General features: G+C 42.3%; 1 protein-coding gene across 2 annotated transcripts; it reads left to right on the plus strand.

The window, feature by feature from the left end:
• The first annotated feature begins 1,652 nt into the window (after positions 1 to 1,652).
• HTATSF1 (HIV-1 Tat specific factor 1) lies at positions 1,653 to 18,625 on the plus strand. 2 transcript variants are annotated; one of them, XM_002919918.4, is made up of 9 exons: positions 1,653 to 1,936; positions 3,630 to 3,810; positions 4,465 to 4,512; positions 5,098 to 5,252; positions 7,834 to 7,997; positions 8,952 to 9,051; positions 14,533 to 14,622; positions 15,752 to 15,889; positions 16,383 to 18,625. In XM_002919918.4, exons 1-9 carry the CDS (start codon positions 1,751 to 1,753, stop codon positions 17,622 to 17,624), a joined length of 2,304 nt encoding a protein of 767 aa, XP_002919964.1. In that variant the 5' UTR covers positions 1,653 to 1,750; the 3' UTR covers positions 17,625 to 18,625. The 2 variants fall into 2 exon arrangements, with proteins under 2 accessions (XP_002919964.1, XP_011224136.1); XM_011225834.3 differs by lacking the exon at positions 14,533 to 14,622.
• The last annotated feature ends 420 nt before the right edge of the window (positions 18,626 to 19,045 follow it).

Raw genomic sequence — 19,045 nt, forward strand, 5'->3', positions numbered from 1 at the left:
TATCAGGTCACCTCACAGGCCTCGGGGCAGCCTGTGGGCCACGGCAGCTGGGTCACGTGGGACCCAGGCATCAGGAACCTTTTTGGCCACCTGTTCAGAGAGGCCTGTGGATACGCAGGCATTCAGAGGGTCACGTGCAGTAGTAGGGCTGTGTAGCATATTATCACCTATGCTGTGAACTCACCCAGGAATGAAACGGGAGCCCAATAACACATTGCTGAAAACAGCTGTACACTATTTTGGGATCCAGGAAGAAATACTTAGCAATGCTTAAATAAGCGAGCCTAATAAAACTCATGTTATCTATATTATAAAAATCCGCAACAGAAGAAGAACTTCACGGGGGAAAAACGCAATTGAAAAAAAAAAAAAACCCACCCAAACCCAAGCTAGTATTTAAAAATCGCTGTTAAGGTTGAAACCATATTCTCACAGCTGGTATTTGGGGAGTTAAGATTTTCTAGAGCCCATACGCAACTGCTATATTTAGAAGCAAAAGGTCACTGGAATAGCACAACTAATTTCTTCTGGTAAGCTTTTCCCCACCCTCAAGTCTGGTTTAAATTTAAAATTTTACCTTTATACATAATAGGTTTATTATTGTTATTTTAAAAAGAATTAACAAAAACTTCTAAACGGTTGTTTTTGGCGCAACAAGTATTCATAAGAATCATCTACATGAACAAGTGTGTCTCCCTTGAGCTGTGCCTGTCTTGTACGCTGGCTCGCCAGAACCTAGCACAGTCCCTGGCACTTGGTTGCTCAATAAATATCTGCCGATAAAAAAAAAATACAGACCTCTTTATTTTCTACCATAAATATGTAATTTGGGAAAAGGCTGCGTAGAGGAAAAATATTTTGTGCTTTTCGAAAAAGAAAAACAAAAGATCCGAAGTTCCTGGGCCAGTAAAGGTGGTGCTTATACTTGGATGTTTTAAGTTTCGGGTCTGGAGCTTGAACACCTATGAATCATGGTGTACAAGAGGAAGGCAACTACTGCCCCCCCGTCCCCACCTTTCCAGACTCTATCTCCAGCCTGAGAAGGTACCAGAGAGATAAAGGAGGGGCCTGAGGTTGGGAAAAGAAGGTTGGTCCACACCCATCGTTCATTCATTCACTCACTCACTCACTCACTCAATACGCACTAGACACCACACCCTGTGCTAGGAGCTTAGGCCAAGAAGATGACCAAGAGCCGGCGCCGATTCTAGGAAAATCATAAAGAAACAAGCGAAAGTCGTGTTTCCCATGCGGCACGGGGAAAGAAGGCCCATCTTCTTCTCAGGAACACAAACCCGTCCCGCCCGCCCCATCCACTCCCCCAAGATGGCGCCCGCCGAGTGGGAACATTCCCACGTCCCCGGCTGCCGCCCGCCGCGGCCTCTGCGGAGCCCAAGGTCCCCAGGCGCCGCGTCCCCCGCCCAAGAGGCCCGGGTGGGCAGCTGCGCGTGACAGCGGCGCACGAGAGCAGCGCGCCCCCGGACGCCCCGCCCATGGGGCCCAGCACCGCCAGCCCGCCTGCCCGCGTCGGCGCTTGTTGACGCCACTGGAGGCGTGTCGGCGCGACCCGCGACGTCGCGACGTGCCGACAATGGCGACTGCGTCAGCCTGAGCGGGCCTCAGTTTTCCAGCAATCTCCCGACGTTGCCGAGTGCGGCTCATCTCCTTTTCTCTGTAGCCTCCGGCTGCTTCTCGGCCTCTTCGCTCCTCTTCGCTCGCGCGGACACTGTCCCTTGCCTAAGTCGGCAACATGAGCGGCAACAACTTGGATGGGAACGACGAGTTTGATGAGCAGTTGCGAATGCAAGAATTGTACGGCGACGCCAAGGACGGCGACACCGAGAAAGATCCCAGTGGAGAACCTGATTCTTTCGGGGAGCAGCCGGCTGACACCCCGTACGAGTGGGACCTGGACAAGAAGGCTTGGTTCCCCAAGGTAGGAGAGTGGCACGGGCGCCACTGCAGAGCGGGCCCGCCTGGCCAGCCTCGCGAGGCTCCCCTTTTCCGTTTTCTTTGCTGAGGTCCTGAGTTAGAGCCCCATGGATGGTGACGTTTCTTTTTGTTGTTTCTGTTGCAGAACCGATGTGTAGAGAAACGTAAATCTTTACTGAGATGTTTTAAATGTAATTTAATTCTTAAGTCTTTTCTATGCCTTATTAATTTTGTCTGTGAAGGTCACAGTTGGTCATTGCATTGGTGACTGCTTTTTATTGCAAAGAGGAAAAACACCAGGAGCAAATTTAGTAGCTGTTAATCTCAGATAGCCAACCTCACTTATCCTAGGAATTCTGATATTTGTTTAGCTTATGTACTTTGCGCAAAAGGCAGCTCCTTGGTTTGAAAAAACCTAGCCGTTTATGTCTCTTTACGGATTGAACTTTGTCTGCACCTCTCTTTCCCAGCAAATTTTGTCTCTAGGCATGTGCGTTTGAACGGTATAACCACAGGCACGGAATATAGGTGGAAAAGATCCGTGTAGTTTTGTTTAGAGTGCTTAGAAACTGTTGAGTATTTTATTCCAGCTTGAAAGCAGTGTAACTGGTGTTACCTTGGTTCTGTAAACTTTTTGGTAAAAGTACCCTGTTAATCAAAGTCTCCTGTGGGTGGAAAAAGATACTTGAAGCACACTAATCGACTTGCAAGCTGGTAATATAAAGCGTGTCTCCATTGTGCAATTCAAATTACCCTTAAAATTATTTATTTCAACTTTTTTATTTTCCATTTTGTATTTGTGTCTATGCCCCATTCCCTCCACATTGTTAAATTTATTATTTTGCTTGTCCTGGTCTTGCCAGCTCCAGAGCAGATTTGGTTTCTGAGTACTTTTAACAATAGTCTGATAATGGATTCATTTGCGACTCTTATCTTTTTATGCTATGGAAGCCCATACCTCTTGAAACTTTAAGTTTAAAATTTTCCCCACTCCTGTGTGTGCGTAACATTGACCAGAATGAAGGAAGAACTCCATTTCTTTCATTGTGCAACTGTGCTTTTTTTCCGTAAAAGCCGGGAATATAGATGTGAGTTGAATTTGTTCTTAGTTTCTTCTGACACTAAATGATAGTGTGATTTAATTACTGATGGAGTTAAAATAAGCATTTAGTTTTACAATTGTTAGCCCTAGTCTCTATATACCAAATCAGTTCCATTCTGCGTGCTCTCTGTATACAGATACTCAAATATTTAGCGTGTATATACTTTTGTGTATCGGTAGAGCAGAAGAAAAATTGGTTCTGGTGTTAGATTATTAGTTGACTGTTGGTTTTTGTTCTATTGTTACCTGGTACTTCCTTTGTTGTATGTACCTGTAGCCTTAGTCAAGTAGACTGTAGAGAAGCAGTGATTTATAAATGAAACAACTAGAAAACATGCCAACATCCCTTAATGCCAGTAGAATTTTGTGTTGATAACCCAAGTACTCATGTCTTACTTTTGTTTTATTATTTTATGCACATTTTCTGTAGGTGACTGTTCTCGCGTTCGCACTATTTACTACAACCTTTATCTGAAGAAACACCTCTGTGTCCAGTTGTGTAACCAAATATGCTGAAATTTAACACAGTGTAAACTTCTTATGGGGAGAAATCATTTTTGAATTTCTATGTGTGTGTGCTGAATTTTTTGTTTAGATCACTGAAGATTTCATTGCTACATATCAGGCCAATTACGGCTTTTCTAATGATGGGGCATCTAGCTCTACTGCAAATGTACAAGAAGGCAGTGCTAGGACTGCAGAGGAGCCTCCGCAGAGAAAAACCCCTGAACCCAGTGACCCCAAAAAGAGGGGAGAAAAGAGAAAGGCCGAATCAGGCAAGTGGATTTAGCTTGCAAAACATGAATGTAAAAATTTTAAATGTTACTATGTGTATACATGGTTACTGTTTGGAGAATTACTGTAGTTTCGAAGGAATCCTATAAGATGAAGGGTTTTTTTGAATTATTATTGGGGTTCATATATTGGCTCTCGCACCAATTTATGGGCATTGGTAGGCTGTTTCAATTCTGTGCCTCAGTTTCTTCCTTTGCAAAATAGAGCTGTTATCAAAAGCTCTGTTTGTAAGATAATGTTCTCACATTTTTTGAGTTAATTAAATGGAACTCAAGGCAATTTTGCCTCAGTTTGGCCCTATCTAACACAGTAGATTGGAGTCAGAAGCAACTTATACATGCAGGGCCTAAAGTCAGTGTAAGGATGAGGTTGTTTTTTTTTTTTTTAAGGTAGTATCAGAATCATAAAGAACCAAGATAACTAGCCATCCTTTTTTAGACAGGGCTCTGAAACTAATTAAGTGTCCAAAGATACGAGTACTTTGAAAACTGGACAGTGATTTGAATTAGTCTCTCTCGTTCTAAGGATAAGAAAAGAGTCCTAGAAGTTTCAAGAAACTGCTACATTGTCAAAATTTCATAATGTGACCCTCACCTTTTCTTGCATGTGTGTTTTTTGTTTATTTTAATTTTTAGGATGGTTTCATGTTGAAGAAGACAGAAATACAAATGTCTATGTGTCTGGTACGTATACTCTTTTATTTTTATTTATTTCTTTGTTTAAGTAGGCTCCACACCCAGCGTGGGGCTTGAACTCACCGCCCTGAGATCCAGAGTCATGCTCTACCAACCGAGCCAGCCAGGCACCCCCCCCCACCTCTTTTAAACAAATGGAGAGTAGAAAATGTTTGATGTTGAGATTTTTCACGAAGTGATTTTTACTTTTCAGCTTCTCTAAAGTCTGTTTTTTATCATTGTGTCATTTTTTTGTTCAGCTGTTGACATTTGTAAGGGATACTTTTTTGTTTATTACAAAACAAAGAAACATTACAAGCATGTACCTTTGTATGCCATCCTTTCTGTCTGCTTTAGGTAACTTGGGGCAGTTTGCCCCTACAGTGATACAAGGCTTAAGCAAAACATGATTTTAGTGTATATTTGAATACATTAAAACATGAAATGACCTCAGTTCTATAGGTGTGAGATTTTTTACGTACATTTAGAAAATCAGACTTGCGCTCATCTAAGTTGTAGATTTCTAATTGGTAGAATGTTTAACCTTCTCTGTTACTGTACGTGCCTTTATAATTTTCTTCCCTAATGTTACAGGTTTGCCTCCAGACATTACAGTGGATGAATTTATACAGCTCATGTCCAAGTTTGGCATTATTATGAGAGATCCTCAAACGGAAGAATTTAAGGTCAAACTTTACAAAGACAATCAAGGAAATCTTAAAGGAGATGGTCTTTGCTGTTATTTGAAGGTTAGTTATGTGGTCAGATAAGTTTCTTGTATTTCCATTTTTTTTTTTTATTTTATTTATTTATATGACAGAGATAGAGACAGCCAGCGAGAGAGGGAACACAAGCAGGGGGAGTGGGAGAGGAAGAAGCAGGCTCATAGCGGAAGAGCCTGATGTGGGGCTCGATCCCATAACGCCGGGATCATGCCCTGAGCTGAAGGCAGACGCTTAACCGCTGTGCCACCCAGGCGCCCCTCTTGTATTTCCATTTTTAACTCAGGAACCAGGGCTGTAATTTTGTATAGATGATAACCAAGACTGAGAACTATTCAAAACAGGATGTGAAGAAAACTGAAATTTCAGATTGTGCCTCTGTGTATCGCTCCGATGAGGTTATTTACTTGTTGTAGAAAAATGTGTTACCAGTCCGAGGTATTATGTAAGTTATGTGACTGAAGTGCTGCTTTTGTCTTCAAAGAATTCTCACTGCAGAGCTCTCTTTAGGAGTATATGCATGTAATCGACTCAGAACATATTTTTAAAAATCCACAAGGAAAAGAAAGCTGGTAACATTTTATTTACCCACTGGAATGAATTAGGCCGGGATTTGGCAAACTCCAGCCCACTGCCAGTTTTTGTAAATCAGGCTTTATCGAACACCGCCACATTCATTCATTCATTTACTCATTTGTCTCTGGCTGCTTTTGTGATTCAGCAGCAGAGCTGAGTGTTTGCAGCACACACCATGTGGCCCACAAAGCCTGAAATATTTACTAACTGGCCCTTTACAAAAGTTTTCCGAGCCCTGAATTAGACCATAAAGGAGATGATAGCTACGCTGACTGCTTTGAACTGTATTTTGAATGGGAGAGAAGAGCGATTGGTAATAATAGAAATTTGCAGAACTGTATGTATTCATGGTACCATCCATTGCACAGGGAGAGCTCAGTGTCATAGGCAGTCACTATTTCTGGAACGTTTCTCACCTTAGGAGCATGTTTTATACATTATTGCAGAATACAGAAGAAATGTGCACAACGATGACGTGTACCTATGTCATGGAAGGTGAAAATAATTATAAAGTAAAATTAAAGTGATTAAACAACAGTACCAACACCACAGGTGTGTTGCGAGTGTACAGTGTTTCAGTGAAATCAGAAAGGGGTAGGGTTAAGCTGACAGCTCTTCGGAAGATACGTTTTGAATCTGGTTCTTGAGTGTGAACGGGCCATCTGTGAGTATGACCATTATAGGTAGTTACTAATTTTCAAATACAAGGAGATTCGAGAGTTTTACAAGTTCCTCAAGGATTACTAAAAATCTTTGAACAGCGTCTTATGGAGTTTGATTGGATTTCCTAAATTTTTAAAGAGAAAAATGGGGTTTTGATAACTTGTGCAAGATGGACCAACCGGTAAATGGAGTTCCAAAAAATATATATAATTAAGGGGCACCTGCGTGGCTCAATCGGTTAAGCATCCAACCCTTGGTTTCGTATCAGGTCATGATCTCAGGGTTGTGAGATGGAGCCCCGCATCGGGCTCTGTGCTCCGTGTGGAATCCTCCCTCTGCATCCCCCTCTGCTCCTCTTCTCCTCCTCCCCCCCCCAACTCATGCTCACAAGCTCCCGTGTGCACTTGCTCTCTCTCTCTAGCTAAAATCTAAAAATATATAGTTGTTTTAAGATGCATATTTGATTGTGCAGCTAAGTTCAGTTATTTTTTGTTTTCCTCAGGTCCTCAGATCTTTGACTCTGCATAGGGCTGACAACTGCCCTCTTTGTGTAGAACCCAGAATCCACAAATGTATTTATTTATTTATTTTTAAAGATTTTATTTATTTATTCGACAGAGATAGAGACAGCCAGCGAAAGAGGGAACACAAGCAGGGGGAGTGGGAGAGGAAGAAGCAGGCTCATAGCAGAGGAGCCTGATGTGGGGCTCGATCTCATAACGCCGGGATCACGCCCTGAGCCGAAGGCAGACGCTTAACCACTGTGCCACCCAGGCGCCCCCACAAATGTATTTAATGTACAAGTCGTCAGATAATCATCACACTAAGTCACAGACCTACATTTTAATTGGTGAACAAAAAAATTAAAGACTGGCTATGCTATTCCCAGTTCCTTGAGTCATCTAGTCTTTTAAGTAGGAATACTTTAGAATTTTAAACTGGAATGTACCTTAGAAGTCACACAAGTCCATTTGCCTCATTGAGAAATTGAGACTCCAAGAGGCAATACTACTATTCCAATAATAATGTAATTTATTGAGCACCTACTGTATGCCAGTCTCTATCCTTTATGTGCATTCTCTCATTTGATTTTGTCAAGAGCCCTGCAAAGAAGGCATTTCTCTTCCCATTTTACAGATGAAGAAATTGAATAACTTGCCCAAGTTCACAAAGCTGGTTGAGGACAGCTGTGTCTAGAGTGCAGGTTTCCTGATAAGGCAGCCTAGAGTTCTTTATCTCAAAGGAGGTAGTTATGATGAAATCTTTATTGTATGTATAGTCATCGTTCGTCTAAAAAAAAAAAAAAAACTCCCAAAGTTCCATTGCAGCGTGTAAATTCCTGACTATCTCATTTTACCTTTATATAAAGAGGGAATCTGTGGATCTCGCATTAAAACTTTTGGATGAAGATGAAATTAGAGGCTACAAATTACATGTTGAAGTGGCAAAGTTTCAGCTGAAGGGGGAATATGATGCCTCCAAGAAGAAGAGGAAGTGCAAAGACTACAAGAAAAAGCTGTCTCTGCAACAGAAGTTTGTGTTGTTTTTCCCCTGTTTGAAAGATTTCGCATAAGTATCCTAGAGTGTGTCTTTGGTATATCCCCCTAATTTTGTTCCATCAAATGTACGTATAAATTATTTTCAAAGAATTTCATTAGATCATCAGAAACCTTCAGTAATCTGTACCGTAGGATCTGGCAGAGGCAGTGTTTTTATTTTCTGGGGTGTTAATTCGTAATATGGCATGGGCTTCAGTGAGATGAGAGGGCCATCTCTTTGGAAGAAATTGAACATCAGATTAACTAAAACAGTTCAGGCTTGTATACCAGAGCCATCAGTTCATTTTTGATGTGAATTGACATGAGCTACACCGGGAGCCAAAGCGTTAAGTACTTTCTTTTATCAACGTGAGTTCTTATAACCTTTCTAACACTGTGCTCGAACCAACGACACGGTGGTGATAAAAGAGTTGTGATGCCCTGTAGTTTTTATAGGACAAGTTAGACTAGATACCTACCAATTTTATATAAACACCTATCAGTAAAATTTAAGATTGTATAGCAGAGTGGTTTTACATATCTCAATGCAGTTTGTTCTTTGTGATCATAAAATGCTTGAAAACCAATACAACTTGAGCTTATTTTTTGCCTTCGAAGTGTAGTCGTACATACCAGATAGTCATAAATACTAAATAATCGGCACTTTACAGCAGCCTCATTGGAATGTTTGTAACCAGACCGCAGTTCTGAAAAAAAAGATCCATCCTGGGGATTTCAGACACTGGGTCCATCTTTCACCCACCCATTAGTGTTCCTACTTCAGAAAGTCTCCCGGTGGGAACTGTGACTAAACCACGTACAGCTGTTTTGGCATCAGATAATTAGTATCATTAAGTACTCAATAAAGGATGATTGTAGCAACTCCTTTTCTCCTCTCCCACAAGTACGAAACAAAATTCAGTTTCTTGTTCCTGCTTTGTCGCATTAGGCAGTTGGACTGGAGACCTGAGAGGCGAGCTGGCCCGTCCCGAATGCGCCACGAGCGAGTTGTCATCATCAAAAATATGTTCCACCCAATGGATTTTGAGGTAGGAGGTGATAGTCCCGCTGATGGAAACGTTGATGTGCTTTCTTTCAAGGGCACCCAAAGCTTACCTCGCCCTGTGTTTCTCCTGTCACATCCTACACATCCACGTAGCCGGCAAGGTAGGAGAATAGAGCTAAGTAAAAGAGTCCGTCGAAACATTCGGATTTTCCCGTGTTTAGCCCAGGGTTCTTCCAGTTGTTCCCCAGGGAACACTGTTTCACACCCACACTGCGGCCGCAAACGGCAGCTACTTGAGGAAATCATTACAAATATAATCACTGAACGATTTCTGGGCGCTGCTGGTGGATTTTGAGTGCATTTCCACAAGGACGGGCTGGTTTTGGTGGGGAGTCATTTCACACTTGCAAATGAGAACTTCACTTTGGTACTACAAACCTGATCCTTAAAAAAACAAAACAAAACAAAAACAAAAACCTCAGGTTCATGAAATACAGCTCCCGACGTTTTAAATGGTGACAGTGGCTTTTCGAGACCTGACTCGTACACAGTGCCTTTGTGGCTGTCAGAGGGACTGTATAATACTTACTATCCATGTAAAATTCTGAGAACAGCAAGTAAAAGTGACTAGAGGACAAAGAGCGGGAGAGGTGCAAGAGGCGGACGAGGCCTAGACTGCTGCCACGGCGCCTTGTACTGCTTTCTGCCTCTTCTTCTCGTTGGTCTTTCCCATAGACCTGTGGCAGCATTTGTGGAAGAGCAAGGCTTTATTCTCTGCCTGGGCTCTGAAATTAATGATCAGCAGCTACATATGAGTTAGAGAAAGGCAACAAGTAACCATGAAGATAGCAAGTTACATAAGAAAAAAAAAATGTTCATACTGTACAACTCCAGGTTTGCAAAGATCTAGTTGCAACCGCAGCCCCCTCTTAGTCCTGTGCATTGAAACAGAACAGCTTCGTTGTAGCCTCTTTGGAGAGGACCCCAGAGTGCCCTGTGGAGCCCGGTCCCAGCCAATAGTGATGTGATGGGGTTCACGGCGCACCTGTGGGGTCTGCGTATCAAATTTTGAGGTCACTGGGGAGATACATGTGGTCAATTTGTAACATTTGATATCTCTTCCGAGTAGAATTCTGAGGAATCGTGAAACACTTTTTGAAACATTCTCCCTGCCAGGTAGGGATTTGAAAGGAATACATAATTGGATCAGGGTATCTGGTCTACTCGGTACAAACTCCCAATTTCTTAAAGTTCATCTTATTTTATCCCCACGTAAATAACTGGCTTTTCAAAATTACGTGACCTATGAATGTCTATGACTTGACGTCCTTGATGCACACATTCCATACTTGTAATGCTCGAACGGGAATATTAATGCAAACTTAATTGAAATTATCTGGAACCTCGGTAAGTAGAAGTCTGTTGTGTAATTACATATGTGTGTTTGTGTTTTGCCCCCTGCCTTGCTCATTGACCACCTAATTTGAATCTGGCGGTCCCGTTGTGCAGGCTTCGTTTTTCCGAGCTTAACGAGTGTTCTTTCCTCCAGAAAGCCACATTTACTTTATTTTGACCCCTACAAATTCCCTCCAGTGGATTGTTTTAAGGATAAAAGGTTCATGCTTGTAAATTCTTTGTTCTTTTCTCAAACGCTCTTACTGGTTTAGTGTTAACTTTACTTTGGAGTTATTTAAAGAGCCTCTAAGTTACCCTATTTAGCCAGTCATCTTAGACTTGCATTTTCATTTATACCAGTTTGAAAAACTGTTCGTAACATTTATGATTATCTGAAATAATCGGATCTCCTCTGCTAGAATGTGAGCTCCGTGAGAGCCAGGGCTCTGTCTCGTTTGCTCTTATGTTCCCAGCGGTTAGCATTCTGCCTGGCATACAGTAGACCCTCAATGTGTATTTATTTTACAGACCCTCAATATTTATATGAAGAAAAAGTGACAGAATGATTGAATGAGAGTCCTGTTACAAGGCAGAGCCCTTTGCTTCACTCCGCGGATAACACGTTTTGTCTTGAGCATCTTTGCAAATGAAGGAAAGTGTTCTTTTCAGAAGCTGAGAGGGCAGGGATGGGCTTCAGAGCTCAGACGGAGAAACCCTCGGGTGCTGTCCTTGTTCGCCTACCTGGCCGCTCTTGTGCGGTCAGCCAGCTCCACGCGAGCCTGTCGGACAGAGGGATCTTGTTGTGTGTTTGTTTTTTTAAAAGATTTATTTATTTACTTGAGGGGGGAGAGAGCACGTGTGCACGCGAGCCGGTGGGGGGACGGTGGGGAGAGGAGGGCAGAGGGAGAGGGAGAGTGAGAAAGAACTTGGTTTTTGTCCCGGGTCTCTGGGCCTGAACTTCAAAGTGTGTCAGTATAAATCTTTCCAACACAGTAGACTGTCCAGTAGGGTAGACACCAGCCACGTGTGGTTATTTAAATTTAACTGACATGAAAGAAAACTAGAAATGGAATTCCTTAGTCGTCCCAGCCATTTGTATTGGATAATCCAGATCCTCATTTGTCACCACAGGAATTTCTGTTGGACACCACTGGTGTAGACACCGTATAACTCATCATTGAGGTGTGCTGCTGGAAAATGTGCTCTTGGACGTTTTGGGGGAGCATTCGATTTGACTCAAGATTCCATGTGAATCTAAAGAATAGTCATCAGCACTGAGCTTTGTAGGGAAAAACAAAAACTGAATTGTCAGGTTCCCCACAGTGTCAGAAAGAAACCAGATTGGGGTGGGGGGAGGTGGAATATATTTTTACTCCAAACAGTTGACCAGTGTGAGAAGCAAAATACCTAAAAATACCTTTTGGTATCAGGGTGAACCATGCAAAGGCTAATATTTTTAATGTAACTTCAGAGGGTTTTCAGTATTTTATTCAAAGCCTTATTTAAAAAGGCATGCCTGGGGGTGCCTGGCTGGCTCAGGCAGACTCTTAATCTCAGGGTTGTGGGTTCGAGCCCCATGTGGGGTATAGAGATTACTATTTAAAAAAAATCAATAAACTTTAAAAAATAAATAAAACTGCATGCCTAGCCGATTTGAATACTAGGAGATGAAGAACCAAAAGTGTTGCAAATGTAGGTTTCTCGTTCTGTACACCAGCACTGGCCAGCAGAAACCAAATGTGAGCCACACGTGTGGTTTAAATGTTTCCAGGAGCCACAGTTAAATACGAAAAAAATAGGGGAAATTAATTTTAATAATGAAATTTAACCCAGTATATTCAAAATATGTTTAATTTCAACGTGTGATACAAAAGTATTAATGAGTTATGTTGTTGTTTCTTCCCCCCCCCCCCAATTTGGTACTAAATCTTCAAAATCCGGTGTTTGGGCCACACTTGGAACACACCTCAATTGGCACTAGCCACATTTTAAGTGCTCAGTGGCCACATGTGGTTAGTGGCCACAGTCGTGGCCAGTGTAGGTTTAGATTGGAAAGGAATGAGAAATAGGGTTTATTTCTTCCTGGGAAAACAGAACACCACCCCGGAAAAATAAATTAGGAGTGTTGAGCAGGAGGTTTCAGTGCATCTGTCTGATTTCATCTTAAGTCTATTGCTTGCCAAGTGTTGTGTTTAGAAATTTTCCATTCTTAGCTATGTTAGAGAGTTTTCCTAGAGGAGGGGATTGTTATCTTTAAGCTTCAGGCTACTATACAACAGTGAGGCTATATTAGTTTTTCAAGCTGGTATAAATGAAAACGGAAGTGTAGGGAGATTTTGGCTAAAATCTGATATCCTTGTAAAAAAAAAAAAAGCACTGAGACTTTGCTACAGAAATAGAGTGATGCCCCCCACGCACACACACAATGGAATACACTTAAATTTGTTAAATATTTTGAAACAATTTTGTATGTTTTTACTGTAATTCTGAGTTCCCTTGGTGAATAAAGTTAAGGTATTGAGAATTGTTTTTCTAACTCTGAAAAAGCTTTTTATTGACTATTCACCATGTGGAAACACCTGTGCTGGGTTCTGTGAGGCAGACGAAACATTCAAACCAGATTCCTGCCTTTGGAAAGCACAGTCTGGTAGGGGCCGACCACACACACACACACACACACACACACACACACACATCCCTCGAGGCCGCCACGTGCCTTTTATGCTCCGGTTCCCGTTCGTCTCAGGGCTGACAAATCTATATAAAACAAACAGCATCTTCTCCAAAATGAGATTTTTAAAAGTGGGGGCCAACCAGCTATCCTTTTAGAAGACTCAGATTTATAGGATATTCTTTTATTTTAAATTTGATGTCAGTAACTGCCTACCGGCTCTTTATTTTTTGCTTTTTGAGAGAACTTTAGGAGGGGAAAGGCACTTTTTTTTGTTCTTTGCAGTCCTTCTTTAGTTGGTGAGGACAATAAACCCGTGAGCAAGATGAAGTTAAATGTTTCCTAAAAAGCGTAAGTGTACTTCAGTAGAAGTTCATATGGAGGATGTTTTGTTTATATGTAGTTGAAATGCGAGTTGATAATGTCACGTTTTACAAGCCCTTGCAGTGCACTGGGACTTGGGGAAAGAGTTGTTGATTCCTACAGGTAATCTTAAATCCTTTTGTTGCGGGGTGGAGAGTCTGCCCGAACTCAAGGAAGCAGCAGCACTTGAGTGCTCTTAATAGACTCATAGTTGCAAGAAAGCAACAGCTAAGAGTGAATTTTTTAAAGATTTTATTTATGTATTCATTTGAGAGAGAGAGCACACGAGTGGGGCCAGGGTGGTAGGGTGGGGTGGGTGCAGAGGGAGAAGGAGAAGCCGACTCCCCGCTGAGCAGGGAGCCCGATGCGGGACTTGATCCCAGGACCCTGAGATCATGACCTGAGCGAAGGCAGGCACTTCACTGCCTGAGCCACCCGGGCGCCCCAAGAATGTATTTTATTGTGTGCTTATTAGCAGCTCTTTTATTTGTGTGGTTCTGTTGCAGTGTGGTAGGAGACAAGATGGACAGGAATCCTTATAAGGGAGGTTTACCCTGTGAGTTAAAATAGAATCTTGGAAGCACAAAGAACTATCTTAGAACACTTAGTTGATGAAAGGGATATATCTCTCCCCATTACAACATTTCTGTAAATAGGGATCTATGCAAAACCCGAAGCAAAGGGCTCTGGTCAGTCCAGTCATGATGCCCGTGTAGAACAGAGGAATTAGCGGTGTCTGACTTCTTACGTGCCAGAGGACTTTTCCTGCTCTTACAGCTGCTGTTATTTGGGATTTCCAGTCCTCCTTCCCTGCCCCCCTCCCCTCTGCTCCGGCACAGTCCCACTGCTGCCCGCCATGCTTAGCCATTTCCTCCGGCTGAAGGCAGGGCCGCCCAGTAGCAGCAGCTGCAGCCTTGGTGATCTAACGTCATTTGGTTTTGACTTTCTAAAATTCTGTAGACTGCAGACAAGAGTAACTACTTTTAAGTAAAACCTTTTTCTATACATTGGTTTGCCAAAGCAAGAAATTTGATTTCTCAGGATTTGTATTTAAAGAAGGGGGCAGATCTGTTTTAATCGTGTGTATGTTTGCAGGATGATCCATTGGTGCTGAATGAAATCAGAGAAGACCTTCGAGTAGAGTGTTCAAAGTTTGGACAAATTAGGAAGCTCCTTCTCTTTGATGTAAGTTTGTGGCTTAGACAAATGATCCATAAAGCAATTGTTCATTCCATTTGATAAGTTATTCCCAGATGGCGGTATGTCCCAAATTTTGGATTCATGTTTTTGTATGGTAGGTCTGCTATCTTGTGGTAGTCATGTGTTAGCAATTATTAGATGAACGTGGTTCGGAAGTCAGGGCTTTGGTGGACTTGGTATGCCTTGGTGATTTCCCTTTATTATCACTCTGGAGTGTATGATCAGATGAAAGGAAGTACGAGAAAGACGTGTGAGACCTTGTGGTTCCGTTTGCCCACATTTCCCCATCTTTGTGAATTATTCTCCTCCAAATTTGGAGAAGAACAATCAAACAAGGTGTTTTTCTGTATGTTCCTCTTCTTACTCTTTGTACTTCCAAGATCGACACATAATAATTAAAAGACTCGCCATTTATTGATTGCATATGAGCTACATTATGTGTTACTTCATTTAATCCTCATGGTTGTTTGAGGTAGGCGGGTACTATTATACCCATTTTACAGATGAGGCAGCTGGAAGTTTAGAGATTGAGTGAGCACCTTGCTCAAGATGAGTCAGCTGTTAAGTGGCAGAGCCAGAATTTAATCCCAGGGCTATTTGACTTGAGAGTCCACACTCATTAACAACTGTACCATCTTGCCTCTCTTTAGATGGTGGTGTCAGCAGAAACATTTCCAAGGACATCGTGCTTGCTTCTTGATAGACAAGATTAAGCTAAAGAAGCAGCTAGCTTTGGGGCGCCCGGGTGGCTCAGTCGGTTAAGCGACTGCCTTCTGCTTGGATCATGATCGCAGGGTCCTGGGATCAAGCCCTGCATCGGGCTCCCTGCTCAGCGGGGAGTCTGCTTCTCCCTCTGCTCCTCCCCCTGCTCGTGCGCTCTCGCTATCTCTCTTTCTCTCTCTCTCTCTCTCTGTCTCTCAAATAAATAAAATCTTTGAAAAAAGAAGCAGCTAGCTTCGAGTCACTGGCTGGGGTAAAAAAGAAGAATGGCTTCATACATAACCCCTTGAAGCTTAAATCATCAGAAAGAACATTACGGCGTACCTATTTTGTCAAATGTGTGTGTTTTATTTTTAGTTTTCTCATTCCTTCCTTCTTTTTCTTCCCTTTCTAGAGACATCCAGATGGTGTGGCCTCTGTATCCTTCAGGGATCCAGAGGAAGCTGATTATTGTATTCAGACTCTCGATGGAAGGTGGTTTGGTGGCCGTCAAATCACGGCCCAGGCGTGGGATGGAGCTACAGATTACCAGGTAAATTCTGCAGTTGTGTGGAGGGCAAAGAAATTGTATCATTACCAACAAATACTGATCTAGTGGTCCTTCAAGATAAGTTTCAGGTTCAGTTTAATCTATTTAATGTAACAATACTTCTTCTAAATAATACTTTGCCTTCAGAGCATAGAAGGAAAAACGTTTTAGTCTCTTCAGTTTTTAAGCTTGAAATTTTGAGGCGTGCTCAGAATAGTGATAAGTAAAGTATGGAGAGTTCAATTATTAACTTTCTCACTGATGAAATATTTCTGTAGGACTGTGGAGTTGGCATTTATTTAAATGATCTTAAGATCAAGTCTAATGGATTGAGGTGTAAAGTTTTGAAAACCGAAGATAGGGAAACGCTCTGATTTCCTTAGAAGACATGCCTTATGAAGTCAGGGTACTTGTGTCAGTATCCGAAGTTTGCAGAGAGATTGTTACTTCTTTGTGCCTAAAACTTATCTTAATGGCAATTCTCATTTCTCCACAGGTGGAAGAGACCACAAGAGAAAGGGAGGAAAGGCTGAGAGGATGGGAGGCTTTCCTCAATGCTCCCGAGGCCAATAGAGGCCTTCGGCGTTTGAATTCCGTCTGTGCTTCAGAAAGGGCAGGGCCTTCTAGGGTGAGGCATTTTTCAGAGCACCCTAGCACATCTAAAATGAATGCCCAAGAAGCTGCAAATGAAATGGCATTCGAAGAACCTATTGATGAAAAGAAGTTTGAGAAAACCGAAGATGGGGGAGAATTTGAAGGAGATGCTTCTGAAAAAGATGCCAAAGAAAGTGGCCCAGAGAAAGAGGCTGAAGAAGGCTGCCCCCAGAAGGAATCTGAAGGAGGCTGCCTCAAAACGGAGTCTGAGGAAGGCTGCCCCAAAAGAGAGCGTGAAGACGACTACCCTGAGAGAGAGTCTGGAGAAGGCAGTCCTGAAAAAGAGTTTGAAGAGGGTAGTCCTAAAACAGAGTCTAAAGAGAATGGCCCCGAGCGGGAATCCAAAAAGAAGAGGCTCAAAAATGATTATGAAGAGAATGGCCTTGAAAAGGAATCTGATCAAGATGGCCCCAGCAAGGAGTATGAAGAGGAGGAGAGCCCCCAAAAGGAGTCTGATGAAGACGACTCGGAAAGGGAATCCGAAGAAGACTTCTCTGAAAAGCAGTTTGACGATGGCTCCGAGAAAGAATTCGAAGAGAATGGCCTCGAGAAGGATTTTGATGAGGAAGGCTCCGACAGGGAGTTTGGCGAAGAAAACATTCTCGATAGGGAGTTCGAAGACAATGACTCTGACAAATCGGAATTTGGAGATAGCAGCTCTGAAAGGGTGTTTGAGGAGGAAGTCTCTGAGAGAGAGTTTGACGAAGAGTCCGATGACAAGGAAGAAGGAGAAGAGACATACGAAAAGGTGTTTGATGACGAGTCGGATGAAAAAGAGGACGAAGACTATGCAGATGAAAAGGGGCTCGAAGACGCTGACGAGAAGATGTTTGAAGATTCAGACGACAAAGAAGACGAGGAAGGAGCAGAGGTAAAGGAAGATGAAGACGTGGACGAAAAGATGTTCGAAGAGGATGATTCCAACGGGAAGCTGTTTGACGACGAGGATTCCAGTGAGAAGCTGTTCGACGACTCCGACGAGAGAGGGACAGTGAGGGGCGTGGGGAATGTGAAAGACGAAGGGCCCCTGTCCACGGGCAGCAGCTTTGTCCTCAGTAGCGACGATGACGTCGATGACATTTAATCCCTTAAACTTGCTTTGTAGGGAGCTTCCTCCATCCGCATTCTGCCCGCGCTCCAGGGTAATTGCTAGTAGTGTTACATGAACGTGTGCCTAGTGGTAGGATGCCAGCATTGAGGTTTTCACTGTTCCCTGTACTTAATGATTTTAAATCTGTGTTAATTGGCCGTTCAGGTAAAACTTCATAGTATAATGCAAGTCAGCTGGGTACTTGTCCTTTGTCAGATTTGTTAAATGCATGCAGAATAATATTTTTTAAAGTATTCCGATTGAAGTTTGTGATAATTCAAAAATAAAAATAAGTCCTTAATATGCCAATACTGAAAAATTGGACTTGCGTTACATTGCATTTTAAATTCTTGCTGTTGCTTTATTCATACTAAAGTGTGGTGTTTGTGAGGACTTGATAAAGCTCGTAGGAGTCTTCTTGCTTCCAGCTTCCCTTAGCACTTACAACCCCATTTCCCTCCGTAACCCAAAACATGTTACTAAACTTATGAAATAAATAACACTCTGGAGTTTTTCCCTGCCTAGTCCTTGCGAGCTACTTTCATTTGTTCTCTTTTCCATCCTTTTTCTGCGAAAACGGACTCTGAGATGTGCAAAAGTGAACTTCCTGAGGTCTGCAGCTCCTGTTACTGGAAATATGGAGGAGATTAGAATTCTCCTGTGTACTGTTTGGGCCCCTTGAGAAGCTGATTCAAGTCGTGGAACCTTTCCCCGGAAAAATGTATGCTCACACTACACAGCTTTTTTGTACACACTTTTCAGAGGTTCATGGATCCCCTCGAGTTTAAGATCTAATTGTATCATGCGTACTTTAGTTTTTTGTTCTAGATTCATGGTGCCTAGTACTGTGCTGAGTTGTGTAGTCCCAATAAAAATTGGAGTCTTTCTTGATTGTGCTTTCTAAATTAAGTATTGGTGAATTGACTTCTGCTGTAGTATTAAGAAGTGACTCGTGAATTAGCATTAAAATAAACTGCATTGGTGCTTTTTCATTATACCAGTCTGTAAGTGTAATCATTACCCTCTTTAGACCAAAAAAAAAAAAAAAAGATTTCTTGTATTTCAAGACAAAGCTGAGAATTTAGTAGTTGATGTCTGGGATCTCTTTAAAATTTCGGGATTTTCATCAGGGACAAATCCGTAAAAGAGCTAAAGAAAGGTAAGTATAGAAAAGTTGCAGACCAAACTCAGGTTCCCTTTAAAGGTACGCCAGAAGCATTGAAACATTCCATTTATTGGAGGGTTGGTTTCCCAAGGGACAGGCTGCTCTTCCATACACAACCTACAGCACAAACTCCTGAGACCGTTACAAGGGGGGCTGTTTCCTTTCTAACTTTTCTCCCCCGTGCAGTAATTTGGCTGATAGGAAATACTCATGCTCTTTTTATGTAAACACCCTGGAAGCAAAGGTGACA

The sequence above is a fragment of the Ailuropoda melanoleuca genome, chromosome X, assembly GCF_002007445.2.
Source record: "Ailuropoda melanoleuca isolate Jingjing chromosome X, ASM200744v2, whole genome shotgun sequence".
Lineage (NCBI taxonomy): Eukaryota > Metazoa > Chordata > Mammalia > Carnivora > Ursidae > Ailuropoda > Ailuropoda melanoleuca.